Raw genomic sequence first — 24105 nt, 5'->3', positions numbered from 1 at the left:
TGCGAGCAGCTTTGTCACCAAGATCGAGACCATCCGATCAGCTGCCTCTACTGTGTTCTTCCCTTCCACTATCCCACCCAGCCAAACCTCACAATGCTCTCCCTGCCCATGCCCTGAACTAACATCTTTCTCTACTTTCTCTCCTATCTCCTCTCTGAACTCTTGTCTATGAGACCCACATACTGTTCCCTTGATCCTATTCCCACTAAACTGATCACCCAACCTCCCCCTCCTGGTCCCCTGTTAGCCGATATTGTAAACAGTTTGCTCTCTCTTCACATGTTGTCCTTCTCTCCTTTAAATTTGCTGTCATCAGCCCTGACCTAAAAAAAAACCCTCGACCCCGCCATCTCCCTTGCAAAGTACCGTCCCATCTCCAATCTCTCTTTCCTTCCAAAATCCTTGAACGTATGGTTGCCTCCCAAATCCGTTCCCATCTTTCCCAGAACTCCATGTTTGAATCCTTCCAAACAGGTTTTCTCACCTGCTACAGTACCAAAATAGCTCTTATCAAAGTCACAAATGATATCCTATGTGACTGTGACAAAGGTAAACTGTCCCTCCTTGTCCTTCTCGACCTGTCTGCAGCCTTCAACACAGTTGACCACAGCATCCTCCTACAACACCGCTCCACTATTGTCTAAAATAGAAGAAAAATACTGCAGATGCTGGAAATCTGAAACGAAAACAAGAAATGCTGGAAATACTCAGCAGGTCCGGCAGCATCTGTGGAAAGAGAAGCAAATAAAGCGGGGGTGGGGCAAGAGATAACAAAAGGCAAGGTGTTGGCAGGACAGGTCACAGAGAATAACTGACCAGAAAGTCATGGAGCAAAGGCAAATGGTATGTGAATGGCGTGTTGAAAGACAAAGTGTTAGTGCAGAGAGGGTGTCAATGGACAGAAAAATGAACAGCCCTGGCCCAAAGCACAAACATGAAACAAAAGTGGGCAGGCACATGGTAAGAAAAATGAATGATGAAACAAATAAAATAAAAAGGCAGGGGGGCCTGTCATGCTCTGAAATTATTGAACTCAAATGTTCAGTCCGGCAGACTGTAGCATGCCTAATCGGTAAATGAGATGCTGTTCCTTGAATTGGAATTCACTGGAACACTGCAGCAAGCCCAGGACAGAGGTATGGGCATGAGAGCAGGGGGTGTGTTGAAATGGCAAGCAACCAGAAGCTCGAGGTCATGCTAATCGGACTGAGCGAAGGTGTTCCGCAAAGCGGTCACCCAATCTGCATTTGGTCTCCCCAATGTAGAGGAGACCACATTGTGAGCAGTGAATACAGTATACGAAATTGAAGCACAAGTAAATCATTGTTTCACCTGAAAGCAGTGTTTGACTTTCTATACAAGTCTGCCTAGGTTGGCTCCGGAGTTTCCAAAATTTTGCCAATAAGCTTCAGGGACCAACTCATAGGCAACAAGAATAGCCTTTTGTGCCATCTCAATCTGCAGAAGCCTCCTCAGAAAGCATGGCATAAACTTCATGAGCTCTGCCCATCAACCTGTTTTGCATAAGCAGTGTCCAGCTTTACTTCAGCTACTTCATCTGTCTGGCTATCTTTTTAAAAGCAATGAAAAATGCCTGCACGTCCCTTTCCTCAAACATAGGGAGGATGTACACAAATTTAAACAGCTCTACACTGGGTCCTGGGCTACAGCTAGATCTTTCCTCACCAGAACTTTCACTGGAGTGATGTTCACCCCTTTTTCTTAGTTCCATCTTTTTAACCTCGAAATCCCTGCCTTCTCTTTCAAATGCTCCCTCTTTTTCCCTTCCCTCTTTTTCAAATTCAAACTTCTTCATTGTCAATTCTCCTTCAAGCTCAAGTTTTCCATTTCCTGTTCCTGCTCAAGCTGCTTCATCTGTAACTAAATTTTAGCTAATTCAACTGCAATACCCTTTGGTTTGCCACTGCCTTCTTCCAGTTGCAAATGTTGTGCTATTACTTCAATTATGTCTGCTTTCTTGGTTCCTAGTTTTAACTCCAACACCAACAGTTCTGCCAAATCCTTTAGTTTAACCTTGGTTAAGTTTCTCAAATCACTCAGGGATACATCCTCCTTCCCTAGAAAGGTCACAGCAACTGATAAAAGTTTACTGTATCAGAATGTCAATCAACTGCACAAGAAACTTCTAAAACAAAAACATTTCCTCTATTCAGTTATTATTACCCTACTTACAATTGTATGTCGTCGGCATTGGGTTATCCCGCCAAGGGCCCCAATTTTATGTTACGACCAAGGCGGGAGGAATGCACTGTTTTTCTAGTTCCACTTCTCCACGGGTCACAACATATATTTAAATTTTTCCCCAGTTACTGATACAGTCAATCATAGACTGTATTTTTATCCCATCATAAAATACACCAATAAAAAAACATCAGTTTATTATAAAACAAGTCTTAACCAGTAATGAAACAAAGCTGTGTTATGACCGAGATGGGAGCACTGCACCATCATTCAGTCCCATCACTCTACACATCGCAGCATATTATTAAAGTTTTCCCATCCAACTGGAAAAAAGCCAAATTAAACCCTTTAGTACCAGAATAAAACAGACCAAACCAGGTATCTTTAGACAACAAATTAACTATTTATTAAAAAACTAAATCTTAACCATTATGAAGATAAACCTATGTCCAAAGACCTTATAACTTATTTTAATCTAACTTCCCCCATACACACACAAACATTCAAAATTCACGGTTAACCATTTTTTTGTTTAAAAAAGGATGTTTTAAAAATTAGCTGTTTAAGAATAAATAAATAAGTCTTTGTGGGTTACATTCCTAATGAATGAGGTATTCTAATGTGAAAATAATCAAATGCTACTTGAAGTCTCCACGACCTGTGTATCCCTGATTTTAATCACTCCATAATTGGTGGCCGCGCCTTCAGTTGCCTCAACCCCAAGATTTGGAATACCACCCCTCACCTCTGCGTCTCTCCACCTCGTTTTCCTCCTTTAAGACACTCCTTAAAACCTGGCTCTTTGATCAAGCTTTTGGTCATCTGACCTAATATCTCCTTTTGTGGCTCAATATCATACTTGTTTTATAATTCGCCTTGGAACACAAAAGTCCGAGTGTATCAAGCCCGTGTCCTCAGTACCTTGCTCCATGGCAGCGAGGCCTGGACAGCGTATGTCAGCCAAGAGCGACGTCTCAATTCATTCCATCTTCGCTGCCTCCGGAGAATACTTGGCATCAGGTGGCAGGACCGTATCTCCAACACAGAAGTCCTCGAGGTGGCCAACATCCCCAGCTTATACACACTACTGAGTCAGCGGCGCTTGAGATGGCTTGGCCATGTGAGCCGCATGGAAGATGGCAGGATCCCCAAAGACACATTGTCCAGCGAGCTCGCCACTGGTATCAGACCCACCGGCCGTCCATGTCTCTGCTTCAAAGACGTCTGCAAACGTGACATGAAGTCCTGTGTCATTGATCACAAGTCGTGGGAGTCAGTTGCCAGCGTTCGCCAGAGCTGGCGGGCAGTCATAAAGGCGAGGCTAAAGTGTGGCGACTCGAAGAGACTTAGCAGTTGGCAGGAAAAAAGACAAAAGCGCAAGGGGAGAGCCAACTGTGTAACAGCCCCGACAAACAAATTTTTCTGCAGCACCTGTGGAAGAGCCTGTCACTCTAGAATTGGCCTTTATAGCCACTCCAGGCACTGCTCCACACACCAATGACCACCTCCAGGCGCTTACCCATTGTCTCTCGAGATAAGGAGGCCAAAGAGGAGAAGAAAATGCCTTGGGATGTTTTATGACATTAAAGATGCTATATAAGTTGTTGTTATTGTTGAGTAAACCATTATTTGCTGTAGTCATGCTGGAATTGTGAAGTTGGATACCCAAGTTCTTGTAGTGAATTGTGAACTCAATAAAGAATCATACAACACGATTCCAGTATGATATGATTTGACTAAGTGCTCATGTTGGATGGTGTAAGCCAAAAGACCTGATTCTGCAGTTGTTACAAATGATGTCTGTGCTTAAACTAACAAAAATAAATTGAACAGGAAAGCTGACCAACATACTGGCGACCCCAATGCGAGTGTTTTTTCTCGTAGTTTGTTAAGTCATATGTGATATTTTTGAGTTCCTATAAGTGGCAATTGGTTTGAAGAAAGGTCTCCCAGGCATCAGTTCGAGGGCTATGTATTCTCTTACAGGTAGTAGCCTAAAGAGGATCTGCAGTTAACAATGGGAAGATCATGGAATATTCCGGATGAAATCCATTCATTTCTGAATAAATTGATTGAATCTAAAAAAAGGTGGGGGGGGGGGGGGGGGCGTGGGTGCTTATGAGATAGAGAAGGAAACAATGACAGAAGGATGAAGAGAGACATGGAAGTCCTTAATGGAAAGTTAAAAAGTATGGATCAGTATTCAAAAGTGAAAAAAGGTGGCAGCATTGGTGTTACAGTGTCTAATGCTGGAAATTCAGAAGGTAGGAGTGAGAAATAAAGCAATTGCAGAATTTACAGAGCGGCTCGCGGTAAACGAGAAAAAGATAGAAAATTGGAGATTTCAGGGACTTGGAGCAGCCAGGACTGTTCTGATACCGGAACAGCATCTTGTTTAAAGTAACAAAACAAAATAGAACAGGACAACAGTCCAACACCTTCCACCCAATCATAGACTTTCCCTCCTTTTCCTGCCTCTGTACTTGCTTAAAACCTTTTTTTTTATTCCAGGGATGTGGGTGTTGCTGGCTAGGTCTAGCATTTATTGACCATCCCTGTTACATCTCTAACTTTTTCCAGTTCTTTTGAAAGGCTATCGACTGCAAACCTTAACTCTATTTCTCTCTCTGCAGATGCTGCCTGGCCTGCAGAGTATTCCAGCATTCACAGTATTTTGTTCAAATACAGGATAAGGATTTAATCAAACTGCCCAAAGCAGAAGGCATGCATAACGATCAGGAGTTTCCACTAGGTTGCACTGTTTTTTGTCCAGAGGAATTCGGCCGTGATCAGCCAAACCAGTGCAAAAGATCAAGGAATTTTAAACACAAATTATATCCAGCAACAATAGAGATTCTACGATATTTTGTGCAGGCTTGAAAGCAAACATTGCAAGAAACCAGGTAACCTGCAAAACTGGCCACGCCACCAGATCGAATTAATCAGTATGGTGAGATGCCACGAATTTTACATACAGCAATATGCAAATGGGTTTGAGCAGAAGCTTAAGCCATAAAGAAACTTCTTAAAACTAGTGCAATTTGCATCTGGATCGCCCACTGTACCTTAAGTGGAAACTTCTGGCCAGCATGCCACCTTTGTAATTGAATCCTATGGAAATGGCAAATGGTTAGCGCTATTTGCCACTGCAGCTGCCCATGCCTGGTGTGAGTGTTGTAAACAGTGGGGACTGTAAGGGGAAAGCTGCAGGGCAGACAGGATTTCAGTAAAAAAAGTTAAACTAAATATGGTTGACAGATAGTTCCAAACTTAATATTTTAACCAAATAAGGGCGACTTAATTAATTGCAAGATGGAGGGAAGCTGCTTCACTCACTTTGGATGTCGAATGTCAGGGAGGCTCCGATTCAGAGAGATTTTATCACTCACGTAGATGTTGAAACCATTTTCCCTATATGCTTGATCAGCTTGATCTTCATTAGTCAATGGGACAGGTTTCCCCTGTTCTCCAATTCCTAATAGAATAAAGCAGAAGGATGGTACTGCAAGATATATTCACCAACAGTTAATCCTGGATTCTTCCAAATTTACTGTTAAAATCTTGATTCTATAGTTGTGACTTTCTTGCAATGGTTTATCATCTGATAGGATATTCCGAGGATCACTGGACAAAGTCAAATAAAGCCTTCAGTATTAAAGCAAGTAGCTCATAGAGTCATATCAATAGTTTCACAGTAGATTATTCGAAAATTTAATTCGAAACGTTCTGTACTTATATTGCTCGATCCAAGACTCCAAATTAAAAGGAGCAGTCCACAAGTTAGGAAAGGCCTTCCACAGATCAAGAATCAGTATCATGCAACCTCAGCAGATTTCTGAAACACACATGCCATAACTAACCTAATTTTTTTAAAGCTCATATGTTCTCGCAACAATGTGCCATAAATGAACTGTGCACACCCAATCTAAATGAAAGATGCCCGAAGCCTATCAATTGGAGCAACAGAACAGTCCCATAATTCCATCAGTACATGTTCTCAGGTACTCCAGCTAGTGTTAATTGTATATAAATCGTATTTAATAGTATGCAGATGGTGGGCATTAACTTGGGTTTCACTTGAGCAATATAAAGATACACTAATTGAAACTGTGGTATACTTGAGTTAGGAGGTGTATGTTTATAATCTTTAACTCTGTAAATAAAAGTAAGACTGAGTAATGATTGGTTGCTGTACTAACCTTCACCAACTGGCTTTCTGTTATATAATAGCTAGGTTTTGAGGCACAAACTTTTACATATACAAGATGCACTGCAGCAACTCACCAAGACTCCTTCGAAAGCACCTTCCGAACCCGCAACCTCTAATATCTGGAAGCATAAGGGCAGCAGACACATGGGATCACCACCACCTGCAAGTTCCCCTCCAAACCACACAACATCCTGACTTGGAATTATATTGCCATTCCTTCACGGTCACTGGGTCAAAATCTTGGAACTCCCTTCCTAACTGCACTATGGGTGTACCAACACCACAGACTGCAGTGGTCAAAAAGGATGCTCACCACCACCTTCTCAAGGGCAATTAGGGAAGGGCAGCAAATGCTGGCGACATCCAGGTCCCATGAAAGAATAAAACCAAATAAAAAATAGCAATGTTTTCTCAACTATATAAAAAAAACTGGTCCAAATTTGCAAAACACTGTTGTGGCAACAGAACAAGTAAATGTTCAAAAATAACCTTCAGATTTCAACTGTACCTTCATGACCAGCATCGTAAGTTATTTTTGCCTCAAATTATTTCAGAGACAAATTCTAGAAAACAAATATACCCTAAATTTAAAAAAAAACTCTCTTCAATTGACCAATTTGACTGATAAGTATCCAATCAATCATCTCCAACGACTATATTCATGACACTCTAGTTGCTGGCTACTTCAGGAACGAGACTTGTTGTTTGTCAATTGATTCACTTATCTTCTTTAACAGGCAGACAAAGAACTTGTCTTCATTTGTCAGAGTTGCAAGTCTATCTCTTTATACTGAGCTATCGCTGCTCTATGGACTAGGAGATATAGATTAAAGGTTTTGGCCAAGAGAAACAGGAGAGATGTGAGGAAGAATTTTCTTACATAGCACTCCTATGAGTGCAGTGGAAATGGAGACTATCAATTTTTTTTAATTCATCCTTGGGATGTGGGTGTCGCTGTCTCAACTAGCATTTATTGCCTATCCCCAATTGCCCTTGCTAGGCTATTTCAGAGGGCATTTAAGAGTTAACCACATTGCTGTGGGTCTGGAGACAAATGTAGGCCAGACCAGGTAAGGACAGCAGATTTCCTTCTCTGAAGGACCTGAGTGAACCAGATAGGTTTTTTACAACAATCAACAATGGTTTCATGGTCATCATTGGACTAGCGTTTTAATTCCAGATTTATTAATTGAATTCAAATTTCACCATCTGCCGGCGTGGAGTCAATGGGCAAGATGCTTGCCTTCTTTGCCGTAATGACTCAGTTATGTAAAAATGCCTTCTTCTTGCAGGCATTCACAGTTTGAAGCAGTTTGGTGCATGCCATAATTCCGTCTGTAGTGTTTGATTGACCTGGGTTTGATTATATTAGTCTGCCCAGTTACCTGTCTTCACTGTTTGATTACTTAAGCCTGGAGCTGAAAAGTTGAAACTGAAAATAAAAAAATGACAGAGCTAAAATGTTCTACTAAACAGACCATTCTGAAGGCAACATTGTACTGAGATCTTGTAAGTGGTGCAATAGTTTAAAGTGCTGTAAATAAACCTGTTGGTGATTTAATACAAGTATGCCATCTGCATTGTTCAGAGATAAAGCAGATATATATTCAGCAACTCGGCGTAAACATAACACCGTCTGGCTTCAGACTTTACTTTGATGCACACGTTTAAACAAACTCCATTTTCAGAATATATATATATATCAGTAAATTTACATTTTCTTTATACTCCTGAATGAGTTAAAACTGAGACAACAAAAGACATAAAAGGACAATTATAATGAAGGCTTATAGGCATCAATCACTGTTTTACAGCTTGTAACTAGACTTTGGGAGTGCATTAAAATTAGTACTGAATTAGATTGATACAGCAGACCATTTAAGTGAATATCATAATTTTTTTATATTATTCTTTCCTAGGATGAGAGTGTTGCTGGCCAGCATTTGTCACCCGTCCCTAATTGCCCTTGATAAGGTGATGGTGAGCCAGCTTCTTGAACCACTGTAGTCCATGTGGTGTACGTACACACACAGTGCTGTTAGGAAGAGAGTTCTAGGAATTTGACCAGTGACAGTGAAGATATTTCCAAGCCAGGATGGTATGTGGTTTGGATGGGAAGGTGGTGGGGCTCCCACACATCCGCTGTCATTGTCCTTCTAGGTAGGAGAGGTTGCGGGTTTGCAAGGTGCTGTCGAAGGAGGCTTAGCAAATTGATGCAGTGCATCTTGTAGATGGTGCACAAGGCTGCCACAGTGCACTGGTGGAGAAAGTGAATGCGTAAGGTGGTGGATGAGGTGCCAAAAAAAGCAGGCTGCTTTGTCCTGTATGGTATCAAGCTTCTTGAGTGTTGTTGGAGTTACACTCATCCAGGCATTGGAGAGTACGGAGAGGACAGACAGGCTTTGGGGAGTTAGGTGGTGAGTTAATCGCCACAGGTTTCCTAGTCTCTGGCTACGAGAGAATGTCACAGTATTTATATGGCTGGTCCAGTTAAGTTTCCAGTCAATGGTGACCCACAGGATGTTGATGGTGGGCAATACAGCAATGGTAATGCCATTGAATGTCAAGGAGAGATGGTTAGATTCTCTCTTGTTGGAGATGGTCATTGCCTGGCACTTGTGTAACGTGAATATTACTTGTCACTTATCAGCCCAAATCTGAATGTTGTCCAGGTCTTGCTGAATTTCTACACAGACTGCTTCAGTATCTGAGGAGTTGTGAATGGTGCTGAACATTGTGCAATCAGCAGCAAACATTCTCACTTCTAACTTTATGATGGAGAGAAGGCTATTGATGAAGCAGCTGAAGATAGTTGGACCTAGGACACGACCCTGAGGAACTCCTGTAGTGATGCCCTGGGGCTGAGACGATTGGCCTCAAACAACTACAATCGTCTTACTTTGCACAAGGTATGACTCCAACCAGTGGAGAGTTTTCTCCCCAATTCCCATTTATTTCAATTTGGCTAGGGCTCCTTGACACTGCACTCGATCAAATACTGTCTTAATATCAAAGGCAGTCACTCTCACCACACCTTTTGCATTTGAGTCACATCGGGGCACTGTACTCATTTAAAATCCCCAACTCCAAATGAGAAAAGTGGTTTAAAAAAAATTATTATATTTCCCATCATAATACCATCCATTAACTTCTCAAATGGCAGTTTTTGGGGATATGTAATTTTAATTAAAAAGTCTGGAAGATAGGTAAAAAGTTTCATTAATGATGAAATCAATAAAATAAAACTTTAAAGTGGGACACTGAAAATACATAGCAATATTCATTACAACTAGTTGGATTCTGATACTTTAGTTACACGGCATTATTTAAAAAAAAGGCTACATCACCAACAGAAGATTATAGCCAGGATAGTCTTGTCAAGAAAAACAATGCGAATCAGAGCATATTTTAAATCAGATGCATCACCATCCAATGAGAGGTCATAATTCCAAAGTTCCCAGACTGTGATTTTAAAGCAGATTTATTTGGCAGCAGAACAGCAAAATAGAGCTTGAAGCAATTGTAGTGAGGAACAGTTGCTGGGAACAAAAAAAAAAACACGCACACACTGAGGCACAAATAGGCAAATCAACAATTTTCCTCTGTTTACTGCAAACTCTGATTATTCTGGTTCACCAAATAATGTTTAAACACTAAGTGTACACAGGAGAGAGCTCAGGTGATGACGGCAAGAGAAAATATTCTATAGAAGTTTGCAATGCATCAAGCTTTGTACTGATGTTCTGACAGAGGGCCACAGGGGTAGGGGATTCTATGGTTAGAGGAACAGATAGGCGTTTCTGTGGTCACAGACATGATTCCAGGATGGTATGTTGGCCCCCTGGTGCAAGGGTCTTGGATATCACTGAGCAGCTACAAAGTATTCTGGAAAGTGAAGGTGCACAGCCGGAGGTCGTGGTCCACGTTGGTACCAATGATATAGGTAGAAAGAGGGATGAGGTCCTGCAAAAAGAATTTAGGTCGCTAGGCAGCAGATTAAAAACAATCTCAAAAGGTTGTAATCTCTGGGTTTCTTCCGGTGCCATGGGCTAGTGAGTTTATGAATAGGAGGTTACAGCAGATGAATGCATGGTTGGGGAGATGGTGCGGGAGGGAGGGCTTTAGTTTCTTGGATCACTGGGCCTGTTTCTGACGAAGGTGGGATCTGTATAAGATGGACAGGTTGCACCTGAACCAGAATGGGACCAGAATCCTTGCTAGGAGGTTTGCTAGTGCTGTTGGTGGCAGGGGGGTGGGTAAATTAATTTGGCAGGGGAAGAGATACAGCATGGAAGCACAGTAGGGGGTGATGTACAATCAAATATAAATGTGAAGCTAAGTCAGTCTGGAGGACAGAGTAATGTAGACCTGTTAAGGCTCAGGCAAATAATGCAAGGCTGGATTGTATCTATTTTAATGCAAGGAGTCTTACTGGTAAGACAGATGAATTGAGGGCGTTGATTAACACATGGGAATATGATATTATTGCTATCACTGAGACATGGTTGAGGGAACGGCAGGACAGGCAGCTCAATATCCCAGGGTATAGAATCTTCAGACGTGATAGGGGAGGGTGTAAAAGAGGAGGTAGCATTACACTGTTGATTAAAGAGATAATTACTGCAGTAAGGTGGGATGATATCGTAGAAGGTTCCTCTAATGAGGCCATATGGGTAGAACTTAAAAACAAAAAGGGGGCTATTACTTGGCTGGGAGTGTACTACAGGCCTCCAAACAGTCAGGCAGTGGTAGAGGAGCAGATATGTAGGCAAATCTCAAAGGTGCAAAAATAGGGTAATAATAGTAGGGGATTTAAAAAAAAAAATTCATTCATGGGATGTGGGCGTCACTGGCTCTGCCAGCATTTATTGCCCATCCCTAATTGCCCTTGAGAAGGTGGTGGTGAGCTGCCTTCTTAAACCGCTGCAGTCCATTTAGGGTAGGTAGACCCACAGTGCTGTTAGGAAGGACGTTCCAGGATTTTGACCCAGCGACAGTGAAGGAACGGCGATATAGTTCCAAGTCAGGATGGTGTGTGACTTGGAGGAGAACTTGCAGGTGGTGGTGTTCCATGTATTTGCTGCCCTGGTCCTTCTTGTTGGTAGAGGTCGCGGGTTTGGAAGGTGCTGTCTAAGGAGCCTTGGTGCATTGCTGCAGTGCATCTTGTAGATGGTACACACTGCTGCCACTGTGCGTTGGTGGTGGAGGGAGTGAATGTTTGTAGATCGGGTGCCAATCAAGCGGGCTGCTTTGTCCTGGATGGTGTCGAGCTTCTTGAATGTTGTTGGAGCTGCACCCATCCAGGCAAGTGGAGAGTATTCCATCACACTCCTGATTTGTACCTTGTAGATGGTGGACAGGATTTGAGGAGTCAGGAGGTGAGTTACTCGCCTCAGGATTCCTAGCCTCTGACCTGCTCTTGTAGCCACGGTATTTATATGGCTACTCCAGTTCAGTTTCTGGTCAATGGTAACCCCTAGGATGTTGCTAGTGGGGGATTCAGTGATGGTAATGCTGTTGAATGTCAAGGGGAGATGGTTAGATTCTCTCTTGTTGGAGGTTTCAACTTCCCCTATATTAAAGGGGATAGTATTTGTGCAAAAAGCTTAAAGGGGGTGGAATTCTTCAAGTGCAATCAGGAGAGCTTTTTGAGCCAGCACGTAGACAGTCCTACAAGTGGAGGGGCGGTACTGGATTTAATCCTAGGGAATGAAGCCGGAGAAGTGGTAGAAGTGGCAGTGGGGGAGCATTGCATAGATAGTGACCATAACTCTCAGATTTAAGGTTATTATGGAAAAGGACATAGAGGGACCGGAAATAAGAGTACTGAATTGGGGGAAGGCAGATTTCAATATGATAAACAGGATCTGGCCAACATGAACTGGGAGCAGCTTCTTATAGGAAAGTCTACATCAGACCAGTGGGAGTCATTTAGAAGGGAAATTGTGAGGGTTGAGGTGCAGCATGTTCCTGTAAAGGTAAAAGGTAGGACCAACAGGTCAAGGGAACCCTGAATGTCAAGGGATATAGAGGATTGGTTAACGAAAAAAAAAAAAGGAGGCGTATGGCAGATTCAGAGCGCTGAAAACAGTGGAGGCTCCAGAGGAGTATAGAAAGTGTAGGGAAGTACTTAAAAAAAGTAATTAGGAGAGTGAAGAGGGGGCATGAAAATCACTGGCAGACAAGATAAAGGAAAATCCCAAGGTGTTTTGTAAGTATGTTAGGGGCAAGAGGATAACCAGGAAAAAAGTGAAGCCCATTAGGGATCAAAAAGGCAATGTGTGTGTGGAGCCGGAGGTGAGGTTTGAACCATCACTTTTCATCTATGTTCACTATTGCGAGGGACGAGTGATCAGGGAGGGGGATTGTGATATACTTGATCAAATTAGCATTGAAAAAGGAGGAAGTATTAGCTGTATTAGCAGGCTTAAAGGTGAATAAATTCCCAGGCCCAGATGAGATGTATCCCAGGCTGCTATGTGAGGCAAGGGAGGAGTTAGCAGGCGCCCTGACACAAATTTTCATTTACTTTCTGGCCACAGCAGAGGTACCAGAGGATTGGAGGACAGCAAATATGGCACCATTATTCAAGAAGGGTAGTAGGGATAAACCAGGTAATCACAGGCCGGTGAGTCTAACATCAGTGGTAGGGAAATTATTGGAAAAATATTCTGAAGGACAGGATTAATCTCCAGTTGGAGAGGCAGGGATTAATCAGCATAGCTTTGTCAGGGGGAGATAGTGTCTAACTTGATTGGATTTTTCGAGGAGGTGACTAGATGAGTCGATGAGGGTAAAGCAGTTGATGTAGTCTACTTGGACTTCAGTAAGGCTTTTGATAAGGTCCCACATGGGAGATTGGTTAAGAAAGTAAAAGCCCATGGGATCCAGGGTAATTTGGCAAATTGGATTCAAAATTGGTTTAGTGGAAAGAGGCAGAGGCTGATGGTAGAGGATTGTTTTTGTGAATGGAGGCCTGTGACCAGTGGGGTACCACAGGGATTGGTGCTAGGACCCTTACTGTTTGTAGTGTACATTAATGATTTAGACGTGAATATAAGAGGTACGATCAGCAAGTTGCAGACAACACGAAAATTGGTGGTGTCGTAAATAGTGAGGAAGATAGCCTTAGATTACAGGACAATGTAGATAGACTGGTAAGATGGGAGGAGCAGTGGCAAATGAAGTTTAATCCTGAGAAGTGTGAGGTGATGCACTTTGGGAGGTCTAACAAGGCAATGGAATATACAATGGATGGTAGGAACCTTGGGAGTACAGAGGGTCAGAGGGACCTTGGGGTGCTTATCCATAGATCACCGAAGGCAGCAGCACGGGTAGATAAGGTGGTTAGGAAGGCATATGGGATACTTGACTTTATTAGCCGAGACATAGAATAGAAGAGCAGGGAGATAATGATGGAGCTGTATAAAACGCTGGTTAGGCCACAGCTGCAGTACTGTGTACAGTTCTGGTCACCACACTATTGGAAGGATGTGATTGCAATGGAGAGGGTGCAGAGGAGATTCACCAGGATGTTGCCTGGGCTGGAGCATTTCAGTTATGAAGAGAGAGTGGATAGGCTGGGGTTTTCTTCCTTGGAATGGAGAAGGATGAGGGGGGACCTGAATGAGGTATACAAAGTTATGAGGGGCATTGATAGGATAGAAAGGAAGAAACTTTTTCCCATAGCAGAGAGGTCAATAACTAGGGAGCATAGATTTAAGGTAAAGGGCAGGAGGTTTAGAGGGGAGTTGAGGAGGATTTTCTTTCCACCCAGAGGGTGGTTGGAATCTGGAAACACTGCCTGAAGGGGTGGTAGAGGCAAGAACACTCACGACATTCAAGTAGTATTTAGATGAGCACTTGAAACGCCATAACATACAAGGCTACAGGCCAAGTGCAGGGAAATGGGATTAGTTAGGACGGGTGCTTGATGGTCAGCACAGGCGCGTTCTGCCAAAGGGCCTGTTTCTGTACTGTAAAACTCTGACTGCACAGTTTTAGATCAATGCAGAATGTTGAAGTGCAGTTGTCGTAACTGGAAACCATGGTTTCCGTGCAGAGGATGAACTTGAGCGTGGAGTAAATCACTTTCATCTAGTCCACTGATTTACACAGATTATTATTACACATGGCTTAAGTATTTTTATGATATATTTAATCCACAGATACGCCACTTTTGTTTAATCGACAACTTCAATTTTCCTGGAACATGATCTTTTACCCTCTGTTATGATGGGAGATACTGCTAAAATATTTGTTGAAAATGTACAAGACGGTTTCCTAACTCAACAGGTCAACGTAGTAACCAGGGATAATCATATATTAGATCTTGAAAAAAAAACCTTGCATTTATATAAGCGCCTTTCATGACCACTAGATGTCTCAAAGCCAAGTACTTTTGAAGTAATCACCACCGGTGTAAATGTAATGTAAGTAGGCTTAAATTGATTATCCCTTGAAAATAGGCACTGGGATTGTGATGTGTGATTAACCCATGCCCGTTGTGTAGACTGCAGGCAGCATGCCAACTTTGTGTTGCCTGCTAATTATAATGATTTCTACGTGCAGCCAATGTAAACCATGCTATTCATTGGCTGCACACAATAGCAGGGGAACAATACAATGATGAACATGAACTACTGGTAGCCTGCACCACTTAAAAGGGAGGAGCATTATGACTGGAAAAGGTGCTGGAAGTCATCCTGCAACTGAATCTGACCTGGAAAAGAGAGAAGGATGGCTGACTATATGAGAGGGTGGGCCCCGGGTTTCCAGATGCTACACCAGAGGTCTTGCTGGAGAAAATGGAAAGGTGGAGAGATGGCCTGTATCCTCGGGGGGGAGCAGGCTAGGAGGCCCTTCAGACACATGTTGAGAAGGCAAGGCCCAGATAGCCAAGAAGGTTAATGCCAGGAATGTAGCCCCAAGGAACTGGATGCAATGGTGGAAGAAGTTTGATGACCTCACACAAGTGTTCAAGTTTAGTGAATACAACGCCAAATGCCACATCCTACCAACTGCACCACTATCCTCAGACACTGCTCAAATCATCACACTCCCATTATTCACCTACCAACAGTCTCCATCAGGACTTTACCTGACATTCATATACTTCAAAAAAAAAACAAAGTGCTGGAAATACTCAGCAGGTCTGGCAGTATCTGTAGAGAAAGAAGCAGAGTTAATGTTTCAGGCCTGTGACCCTTCATCAGAACAGGCAGTGGTGGAAGAACAAGACGATAGTGAAGATGAAGATACGCCATCACTCGACTTCACAGACACAATCACCAACTTAGATACTGACACTGCATATAATTTACAGGGATAGCAGAGAGGCAGGATCAGCACATGGTGAGACACCCAACACCCAGGGAAGGGGTAAAGGTAACAGCAGGTGCCAGTTCAGAGGGTGAGGTCACACCCGAGTTCTGCTGCAGAGAACTACAGAAAAAAAAACTGATGGTGTACACACTGAAATGCTTGATGTGTTGGAAAGCCTGCTAGGAAGCCAGCGTTCAATATCAAGGAGCATGGAGGAGTCTGGTACCAAATTGACACGGGACTTCGTGCAGTCCTTGGAGCCCATTCTTTCCAACTTGTAATGGGCGACCAACTCGTTCAACACACTTGTAGAACCAACCATGAAGCAGCTTTGGATGGCTGATGTCTCAACTTCTACCCAACATCTGAGTGCTATAGCGGAAGCTCAGACTGCTGCCATTATGGCTGTGGATACCAATGTTCAAAGGGACTTGCAGGATCTCTCAGCAGTCAAGCAATCGGTTTGCCAACACATTACTAGAATTGCTGGGGCTCTTTCATGCAGGAGCGGCAGTGGCTCCATGGTGCAGGAATCTGCTTTCCTCCCTCAGGCTGACAACATTTGTCCTAGCCTTGACCCCTGCACTTGCCAGTGTCCTTGCTGTTGCCTGTCCAGGCTGCTGCCCCCCATGCCAAGATGCTGCAGTTCTCAGTCAGCCTTACAAGGTCGTCTGCTGAGGCCATCTGCAGTCTCCACCAATGAAAGTTAGCAGCCTTCCATCAGCTATGCTACAGCCACTGGGATAGCACTTTGTAGGAGCACTAGAACAGGCAAAGGCATACAGAAGACAGGCACTAACGGAATGCACAAGTTTATTCTGGAATACAATATGGATGATTTAATTTATACACTTGAATGGGAATGTGCATTAAGTGTTGGCTTTTTGCATTGTGAGCAAGAGAACAATGTTTTGGTCAGTGACAAAGGGTAAGAAGGGAGAGACTGTTGGTGAATGGGGAATTATGCCTGAGGTTACTGGTCTCTCTCAAATTAGTTGTTTATGTCCAGCCTAGGAAGGAAAAGGCTGTCTAGATTGCTCTGCCTCTTGAACTTCTCATCCAATAGGTGGTGACAAAGGCGGTTCCCTCATGATTCCCCTGGGGACATGGATTCGAATCCCACCATGGCATAACGTGGAATTTGAATTCAATGAAGAATTTTTAAAAATCTGGAATTACAAAGCTAGCCTAATGATGGCCATGAAACCATTGTTGATTGTCGCAAAAACCCATCTGTTTCACTAATGCCCTTTAGGGAAGGAAATCTGCTGTTGTTACCTGGTCTGGCCGAATTTTGACTCCAGACCCACAGCAATGTGGCTGACTCTTAAATGCCCTCTGAAATCGCCGAGCAAGCCATTCAGTCGTACTTAACTGCTAAAAAGTCGATAAACAATGAATCCGGATGGACCACCGGGCATCAACCTAGGCACCGGAAACAACAACGGCAAACCCAGCCCTGTCGACCCTGCAAAATCTTCCTTACTAATATCTGGGAGCTTATGTCAAAGTTGGGAGGGCTGTCCCACAGACTAGTCAAGCAATAGCTTGACAGTCATACTCAACGAATCCTTACAATGTCCCAGACATAACCATCACCATCCCTGGGTATGGCCTGTCCCACTGGCAGGACAGACCCAGAAGAGGTGGCGGCACAGTGGTATACAGTTGGGAGGGGGTTGCCCTAGGAGTCCTCAACATCAACTCCAGACCCCGTGAAATCTCATGGCATCAGGTGAAACATGGGCAAGGTAACCGCCTGCTGATTACCATCTACCACACCACACACCTGCCGCCACCACCCCCCCCCCCCCCCACTCCCCAACCTAAAGGACATAGCTGCTAGAATGAGTCTGCAGTGAGGAAAATAACAAGAGGGAAAAACATACCTGACCTCATCCCCACTAATCTGCCTGCGGCATTCACCGCACAGTCTTTTGGAGATGAAGTCTCAAATCTTCACATTGAGGATACCCTCCAATCGTGTTGTGTGGCACTACCACTGTGTTAAATGGGATAGATTTCGAACAGATCTAGCAATGCGAAGCTGGGCATCCATGAGGCACTGTGGACCATCAGCAGCAGCAGAACTGTATTCAACCACAATCTGTAACCTCATGGCCCGGCATATCCCCCACTCTATCATTACCATCAAGCCAAGAGACCAACCCTGGCTCAATGAAGAGTGCAAGAGGGCATGCCAGGAGCAGCACCAAGCATACCTCAAAATGAGGTGTCAACCTGGTGAAGCTACCACCCAGGATTACTTGCATGCCAAACAGCAGAAGCAGCATGCGATAGAGCTAAGCGATCCCACAACCAATGGATCAGATCTAAGCTCTGCAGTCCTGCCATCAGTGCAAAAGATAAGGCTGAAGCATTTGCAACAATCTTCAGCCAGAAGTGTCAAGTGGATGATCCATCTCGGCCTCCTCCTGAAGTTCCCAGCATCACAGATGCCAGTCTTCAGCCAATTCGATTCACTCTGCATGATAACAAGAAACGACTGAAGTGACTGAATACTGCAAAGGCTATGGGCCCTGACAACATTCCGGCAATAGTACTGAAGACCTGTGCTCCAGAACTTGCCGCGCCCCTAGCCAAGCTGTTCCTGTACAGTTACAACACTGGCTTCTACCCAGCAAAGTGGAAAATTGTCCAGGTATGTCCTGTACACAAAAAGCAGCACAAATCCAATCGGGCTAATTACCACCCCATCAGTTTACTCTCGATCATCAGGGAAATGATGGAAGGTGTCACTGACAGTGCTATCAAGCGGCACTTGCTCAGCAATGACCTGCTCAGTGGTACTCTGTTTGGGTTCCGCCAGCTCCTGACCTCATTACAGCCTTGGTTGAAACATGGATAAAAGAGCTGAACTCAAGAGGCGAGGTGAGAGTGACTGCCCTGGACATCAAGGCAGCATTTGATGGAGTATGGCGTCAAGGAGACCTAGCAAAACTGAAGTCGATGGGAATCAGGGAGAAAAATGGTCCACTGGTTGGAATCGTACCTAGCACAAAGGAAGATGGTTGTGGTTGTTGGAGGTCAATCATCTCAGCTCCAGGACATCACTGCAAGAGTTCTTCAGGGTACTGTTCTAGGCCCAACCATCTTCAGCTGCTTCATCAATGACCTTTCTTCAATTATAAGGTCAGAATTGGGGATGTTAGCTGATGATTGCACAATGTTCAGCACCATTCGTGACTTCTCAGATACTGAAGCAGTCCCTGTAGAAATGCAGCAAGACTTGGACAATATCCAGGCTTGAGCTGATAAGTGGCAAGTAAAATTTGCGCCACACAAGTGCCGGGCAATGACCATCTCCAAGAGAGAATCTGACCATCTCCCCTTGACATTCAATGGCATTACCATTGCTGAATCCCCCACTATCAACATCCTGGGGGTTACCATTGACCAGAAACTGAACTCGGGAGCTATATAAATACCGTGGCTACAAGAGCAGGTCAGAGGCTAGGAATCCTGCAGCAAATAACTCATCTCCTAACTCCCCAAAGCCTGTCCATCATCAACAAGACACAAAAGTCAGCAGTGCGATGGAATACTCTCCACGTGCCTGGATGGCTGCAGCTCCAACAACACTTGAGAAGCTCGACACCATCCAGGACAAAGTAGCCCACTTGACTGTCACCCCAATCATAAACATTCACTCACTCCACCACAAACGCACAGTGGCGGCAGTGTGTACCATCTACAAGATGCACCGTAGCAACACACCAAGGCTACTCAGGCGGCACTTTCCAAACCCACGACCTCTACCACCTAGAACAAGGACAACAGATGCGTGGGAACATCACCACCTGCAAGTGCCCCTCCAAGCCACACACCATCCTGACTTGGAACTATAATCGCTGTTCTTTCACTGTCGCTGGGTCAAAATCCTGGAACTCCCTTCCTCATCACACTGTGGGTGTACCTACCCCACAAGGACTGCAGCGGTTCAAGAGGCAGGTCACCACCACCTTCTCAAGGGCAACTAGGGATGGGCAATAAATGCTGGCTTAGCCAGTGAAGCCCTCATCCCATGAAACGAATAAAAATGAAAATGATGGCAAGGTTGTGCAGCACACTCAACAAATCTGGAGACCTGCTCACCGACTACAGCAGGGCTCCCCCAGAGCAATCCAGGAAGTGGAATTGTTGATTCAGAATGCTAATGGCTTTGCTCGTGGCAGCGTGGCTCTTATTTACTTCCTAAACGCTTGTTGCTCAGTAGCCACCCTTTGCTTTTCCACGGTGGTTCAAAAACACCTGGCATGGTGAACTGTTGCAGAATGAATGCCTCATGACTGATGCCAGGATACTGACCTACATGATGCAGCTTGAGGTAGTGGAATCAATTTCGATTCAGGTACAATGGTAGAGTTGACATGAGGCATGCACAAAGCACCGTGCTGCAGTGAATGGCAACCTGCACCATGGGGAAATCTGCAATCCTTGCAAACCCTTGTGCTGGCTCTGGCTGCTTCTCTCTGGCAAGAGGGAATGAGATGAATCCATCTCTTTTAACATAGAGGGCCTCAATGACCTCCCTTATCTAACAGTACACTGCAAACTACGAGATGTTGCTAATAGCTCCAGCCGCAGGCTAGGAGGAGCCAGATGCATAAAAGTTAATAACCACAGTTACCTTCATTGTCACTGGCAATGCTGTCCTTGCCCTCCTGAGGTTGGAATTGCGGCTGTAGCAGTTGGCAGATTTCACTGACAACCTCCATAGTGTAGCGCAGACATCTCAAACATTGGACATTGCACAAGTTCCACTTATTTTTTTTTAAGTGCGAGACTAGTGGGTAATTACCTCAAGTTCACAGAATTACACTGATTTCAGTGCCAAGTCTATTGGCGAGGACTGCAAAAGCATACCCTGCAGAGGAGCAGGGCATCACTGACAGAAGTTTCTGGATTTCCACATTTGTGCATGATAGAAGTTGTAGTCAGATGTAAGCTCTAATAACAGTAAGTGCTGTTATCCTTTCCCCCCACCCCCACTCCTCAAGAGAGCAATATCAGTGCCTCTATTTTTCAGAAATTTCTAAGTCCTACTCTTAAGCTGTTGCTAGCTCCCGCTCAAATTTCCTAGCCCTGCTCAGAGGTTCCTAATAGCCGTGTGCCTTGCTCCATTGCCGCTCCACTGTTGATGTGCAACATTTATGTAAATTGAGCACGTTCTCACTGGAAAAGAGAAGGCCAAGAGGTGATATTCTTGCTGTAGGATTCTACACGGGCTAGATAATGTAGATCATGACAAGCTAGTTCACCTTGTCCAGAACAGTAGAATCAGAGGACACAGGCTGAGTAAACTCAAGACTAATTTGCAGACACAATATTTCAATGGATACATGGTCAAATATAGAACTGACTCTCTGGGGTAGAAGAATTCACTCAAATGTAAATTTGAGAGATTTCAGGAACATTTTCATTTTGGAATGCAGTACGAGTATTTTGAGATAGGATGTGGCAATTGTACTTTAGGAGGAAAAAGCAACCTTGGACCTATCATTTCCAAAGCTCTCCACCACTGGAGTTTTGCTTGCGTCATTCCTCAAGAACTCCATTACTGTTGTATCACATGGCGACAGGAAGGTAGAAAATGATCTAGGTGGACCTTATTTTTAAGATAGCAATTTCTCTTTTCAATTTGCTATCTGATATTGTTATCCACATAATACATCATGTCCTACACCCAGCCTTACTGATTTTTTTTCTACATTCAACCCGAATGCCTGAAATCTCATTCCAGCCCCAGTCAGAATATCCATATCAACTCATTTTCCAACCTCCTGTTGCTCCTCTATATTTTACCTAATTCCAGGAATTTTCATCAATCATTGTTCTTACTTTATCCCAGCCTGCTCTTTAAGCCCTACATTTTGCCTCATTTTTATATTCCTTGCCCATTCTTTTATTCCCAATTTTAACTTTTTTGTTAAAAGAAATTCCAGGCAGCTCTTTGTCTAACACTTCATTGTTCTTTAATTCTTTTCATTTTTGACCTGCTCTTTAACACTAAATTGTGTCTCATTTTCTTCAATTCCTAGCCCACTAACTCTTTCCAATTTCCCTCTTTTTCTTCAATTCCCACGCAGCTCTTCTAATTGCTGTGGGGAATGGCACAACAGGTTAACTAGTACAAATTTTTAAAAAATCATTAGGTCTGTAGTTTATTTTACAACTATAAAAGGATGGCTCATTTAGCAAATACATTTATTAAACCTAATCACTCCTGCGGAACCAAATAGTTTTCTTCAGGAACTACAGTAAGAAACTATTGATAAATACATACCTGATTTTGCTGCATCCGCTCTGATTGCCTCATTGTCATGCCAATCTTTCTTCTTCAATCCATCTCCAATGAAGAAAGTGTCTTGTCTTGGCTTGATTGGTAAACCCTTTTTTTAAAAAAAAAAATTTTTTGCATCAAACTAACACCGTACTGATAAGGTTATCCAAGTGGTATCTGTGCTATTTACTTGATTAGCAATTTATATTTGGAACAATATGTGGCGAAAACCTATACTAAATCTAACCACCCCTATATTAGGCATGAATGCAAACACTTCAATAGATTGTAGCAGGGTGAAACACCCTAATGATTCATTAAGTGTGTAGTTTTTGAACATTTATTGATTTTGCTGTTTTAACAAATTGCAATTAGCTGGCTGGGCAGTAAGAATCAATACTCTTATTTGCTTTGAGAAGTGTACCTTTCTTGACAATTTTATGAAATAAAATTAGTTATTAAAGACAGATGGAGCACGAAGAACAATACACTAAGTTATTTGTCTGACAATTTGAAGTTCTAGTTTCATGGCATATAGTCATTCCAAACAATAAAAAGATGGATATTACTGCTAAATTGGGAACAGATGTACTACCTGCTTTAGCTTCTTCCCAGAATACCAAATAAAAAATAGAAAAGGTATATGGCTAGCAGATTATACTATAGCAAAATGCATTCATATTTTCATTTTAAAAAGTTCCAATACCAAGGAGTCTTGAAGGTAGAAAAAGATAAACCAATTAAGGTTACTTTTAAACTTTTACCTCAGGAAGGATAACCAATAGAAGGATCCATACAAAAACTCCCCTTTGCCATCCAAACTGCAAATCTCAGACTATAGCGCAAGTCTGAAAGTCATTTTAATCTATCAATTCTGTTTACATACCATTGTTACCATCACAAAAAGTGTCAATGTACCCTGACCAACATGCAGATTATAATTGTTTATTTGCAACAGTCCAAATATAAACTTTGTAACAAAAACAAACTTTCTATATCAGAATTTAACAAACTGTAGTTCCACATGGTTGAAGAAATTCAGATCTGAAGTGGAAATCAATCCATTTAACTTGAGTGCCGTGAACTTAAACTCTCAGAAACTTCACAAGAACAAAAAGTTATTAGTGAAAAGAACAATGGCTTTCATTCACAATTTTTTCCCCCAATGCACACATCATTGCATTTTGTAAGCATTTGTTAAAACATGTTTTGATCAAATTTAATGAAGTACATCATTTGGAAGAAAGCGCTAACCTGTATTTCCCTTTTCATGACTCCCCAAAGAAGTTATTTTTGAAGTGTAGTCACAGTTGTGCAAGCAAGTTTGGCAGCCAATTTGCATAAAGCAAGATGTCACAAACAACAATGAGATGAATAACCAGTTAATCTGTTAGTGTCATTGATTACAGGTTGTATGCTTTCCCAGAAACCTGAAGAACTCCTGACTTTTCAAACAAAAAAAGTGGCATGGGATCTTTTGCATGCAGTTTAAGCTTTAGTTTACTGACTCATTCAAAAAACGGCAGCTCTAATAATCAGCACTCTCTTACTGCTGCACTACATTGTCAGCATAAATTGTGCGGCCTTTACTTAGAGGCAATATATGGAGCGTATTGATTGAAAACAACTCAAGAAAATACTTTTTGGATGAAGCGTTACAAAGCAAAAAACCACAAGGAAAAGATCAATATCTATCAGCATAGCTTCCATTGATAATGCAATAGAATTATCCCAAGGAACTTGGACAATAATTGGTATTGATTTGTAAATATAATTTCCAGAGATGGCAACAGAATTAGCCACTCTTTCTATACAAGCTAAAATATTGAACAGTGCCACTCTGTTCTCACAATAAAAGACTTGCATTTATTTAGCGTCTTTCATGACCACAGAATATCCCAAAGCATTTTACAGCCAATGAAGTACTTCTGATGTCTAGTCACTGTTGTAAAGCAGGAAATGTGGCAGTACTTTTGCAAACAAGCTCCCACAAACAGTAATGAAAATGGCAATATAATTTGTTTTATGACGCTGATCGAGGGATAACTATTTGCCAGGGCAGCAG

General features: G+C 42.9%; 1 protein-coding gene across 2 annotated transcripts in view; it reads right to left on the bottom strand.

The window, feature by feature from the left end:
- The window catches only part of LOC137375926 (polypeptide N-acetylgalactosaminyltransferase 10-like), a 137526-nt gene that overhangs the window by 81566 nt on the left and 31855 nt on the right, over positions 1–24105 (bottom strand). For both annotated transcript variants that reach the window (XR_010976097.1, XM_068043634.1), the window contains exons 2-3: positions 22044–22149; positions 5539–5677 (exon numbers count right to left, since the gene is read on the bottom strand). Coding sequence is in view for 1 of the 2 variants with exons in the window: in XM_068043634.1 (XP_067899735.1) it covers positions 5539–5677; positions 22044–22149 (245 nt within the window). In the remaining variant the exon portion in view is untranslated. The remainder of the gene's footprint in view (positions 1–5538; positions 5678–22043; positions 22150–24105) is intronic.

Source organism: Heterodontus francisci, chromosome 12 (assembly GCF_036365525.1).
Source record: "Heterodontus francisci isolate sHetFra1 chromosome 12, sHetFra1.hap1, whole genome shotgun sequence".
Classification (NCBI taxonomy): Eukaryota; Metazoa; Chordata; class Chondrichthyes; order Heterodontiformes; family Heterodontidae; genus Heterodontus; species Heterodontus francisci.
This window is presented reverse-complemented; position numbering and strand designations above follow the sequence as displayed.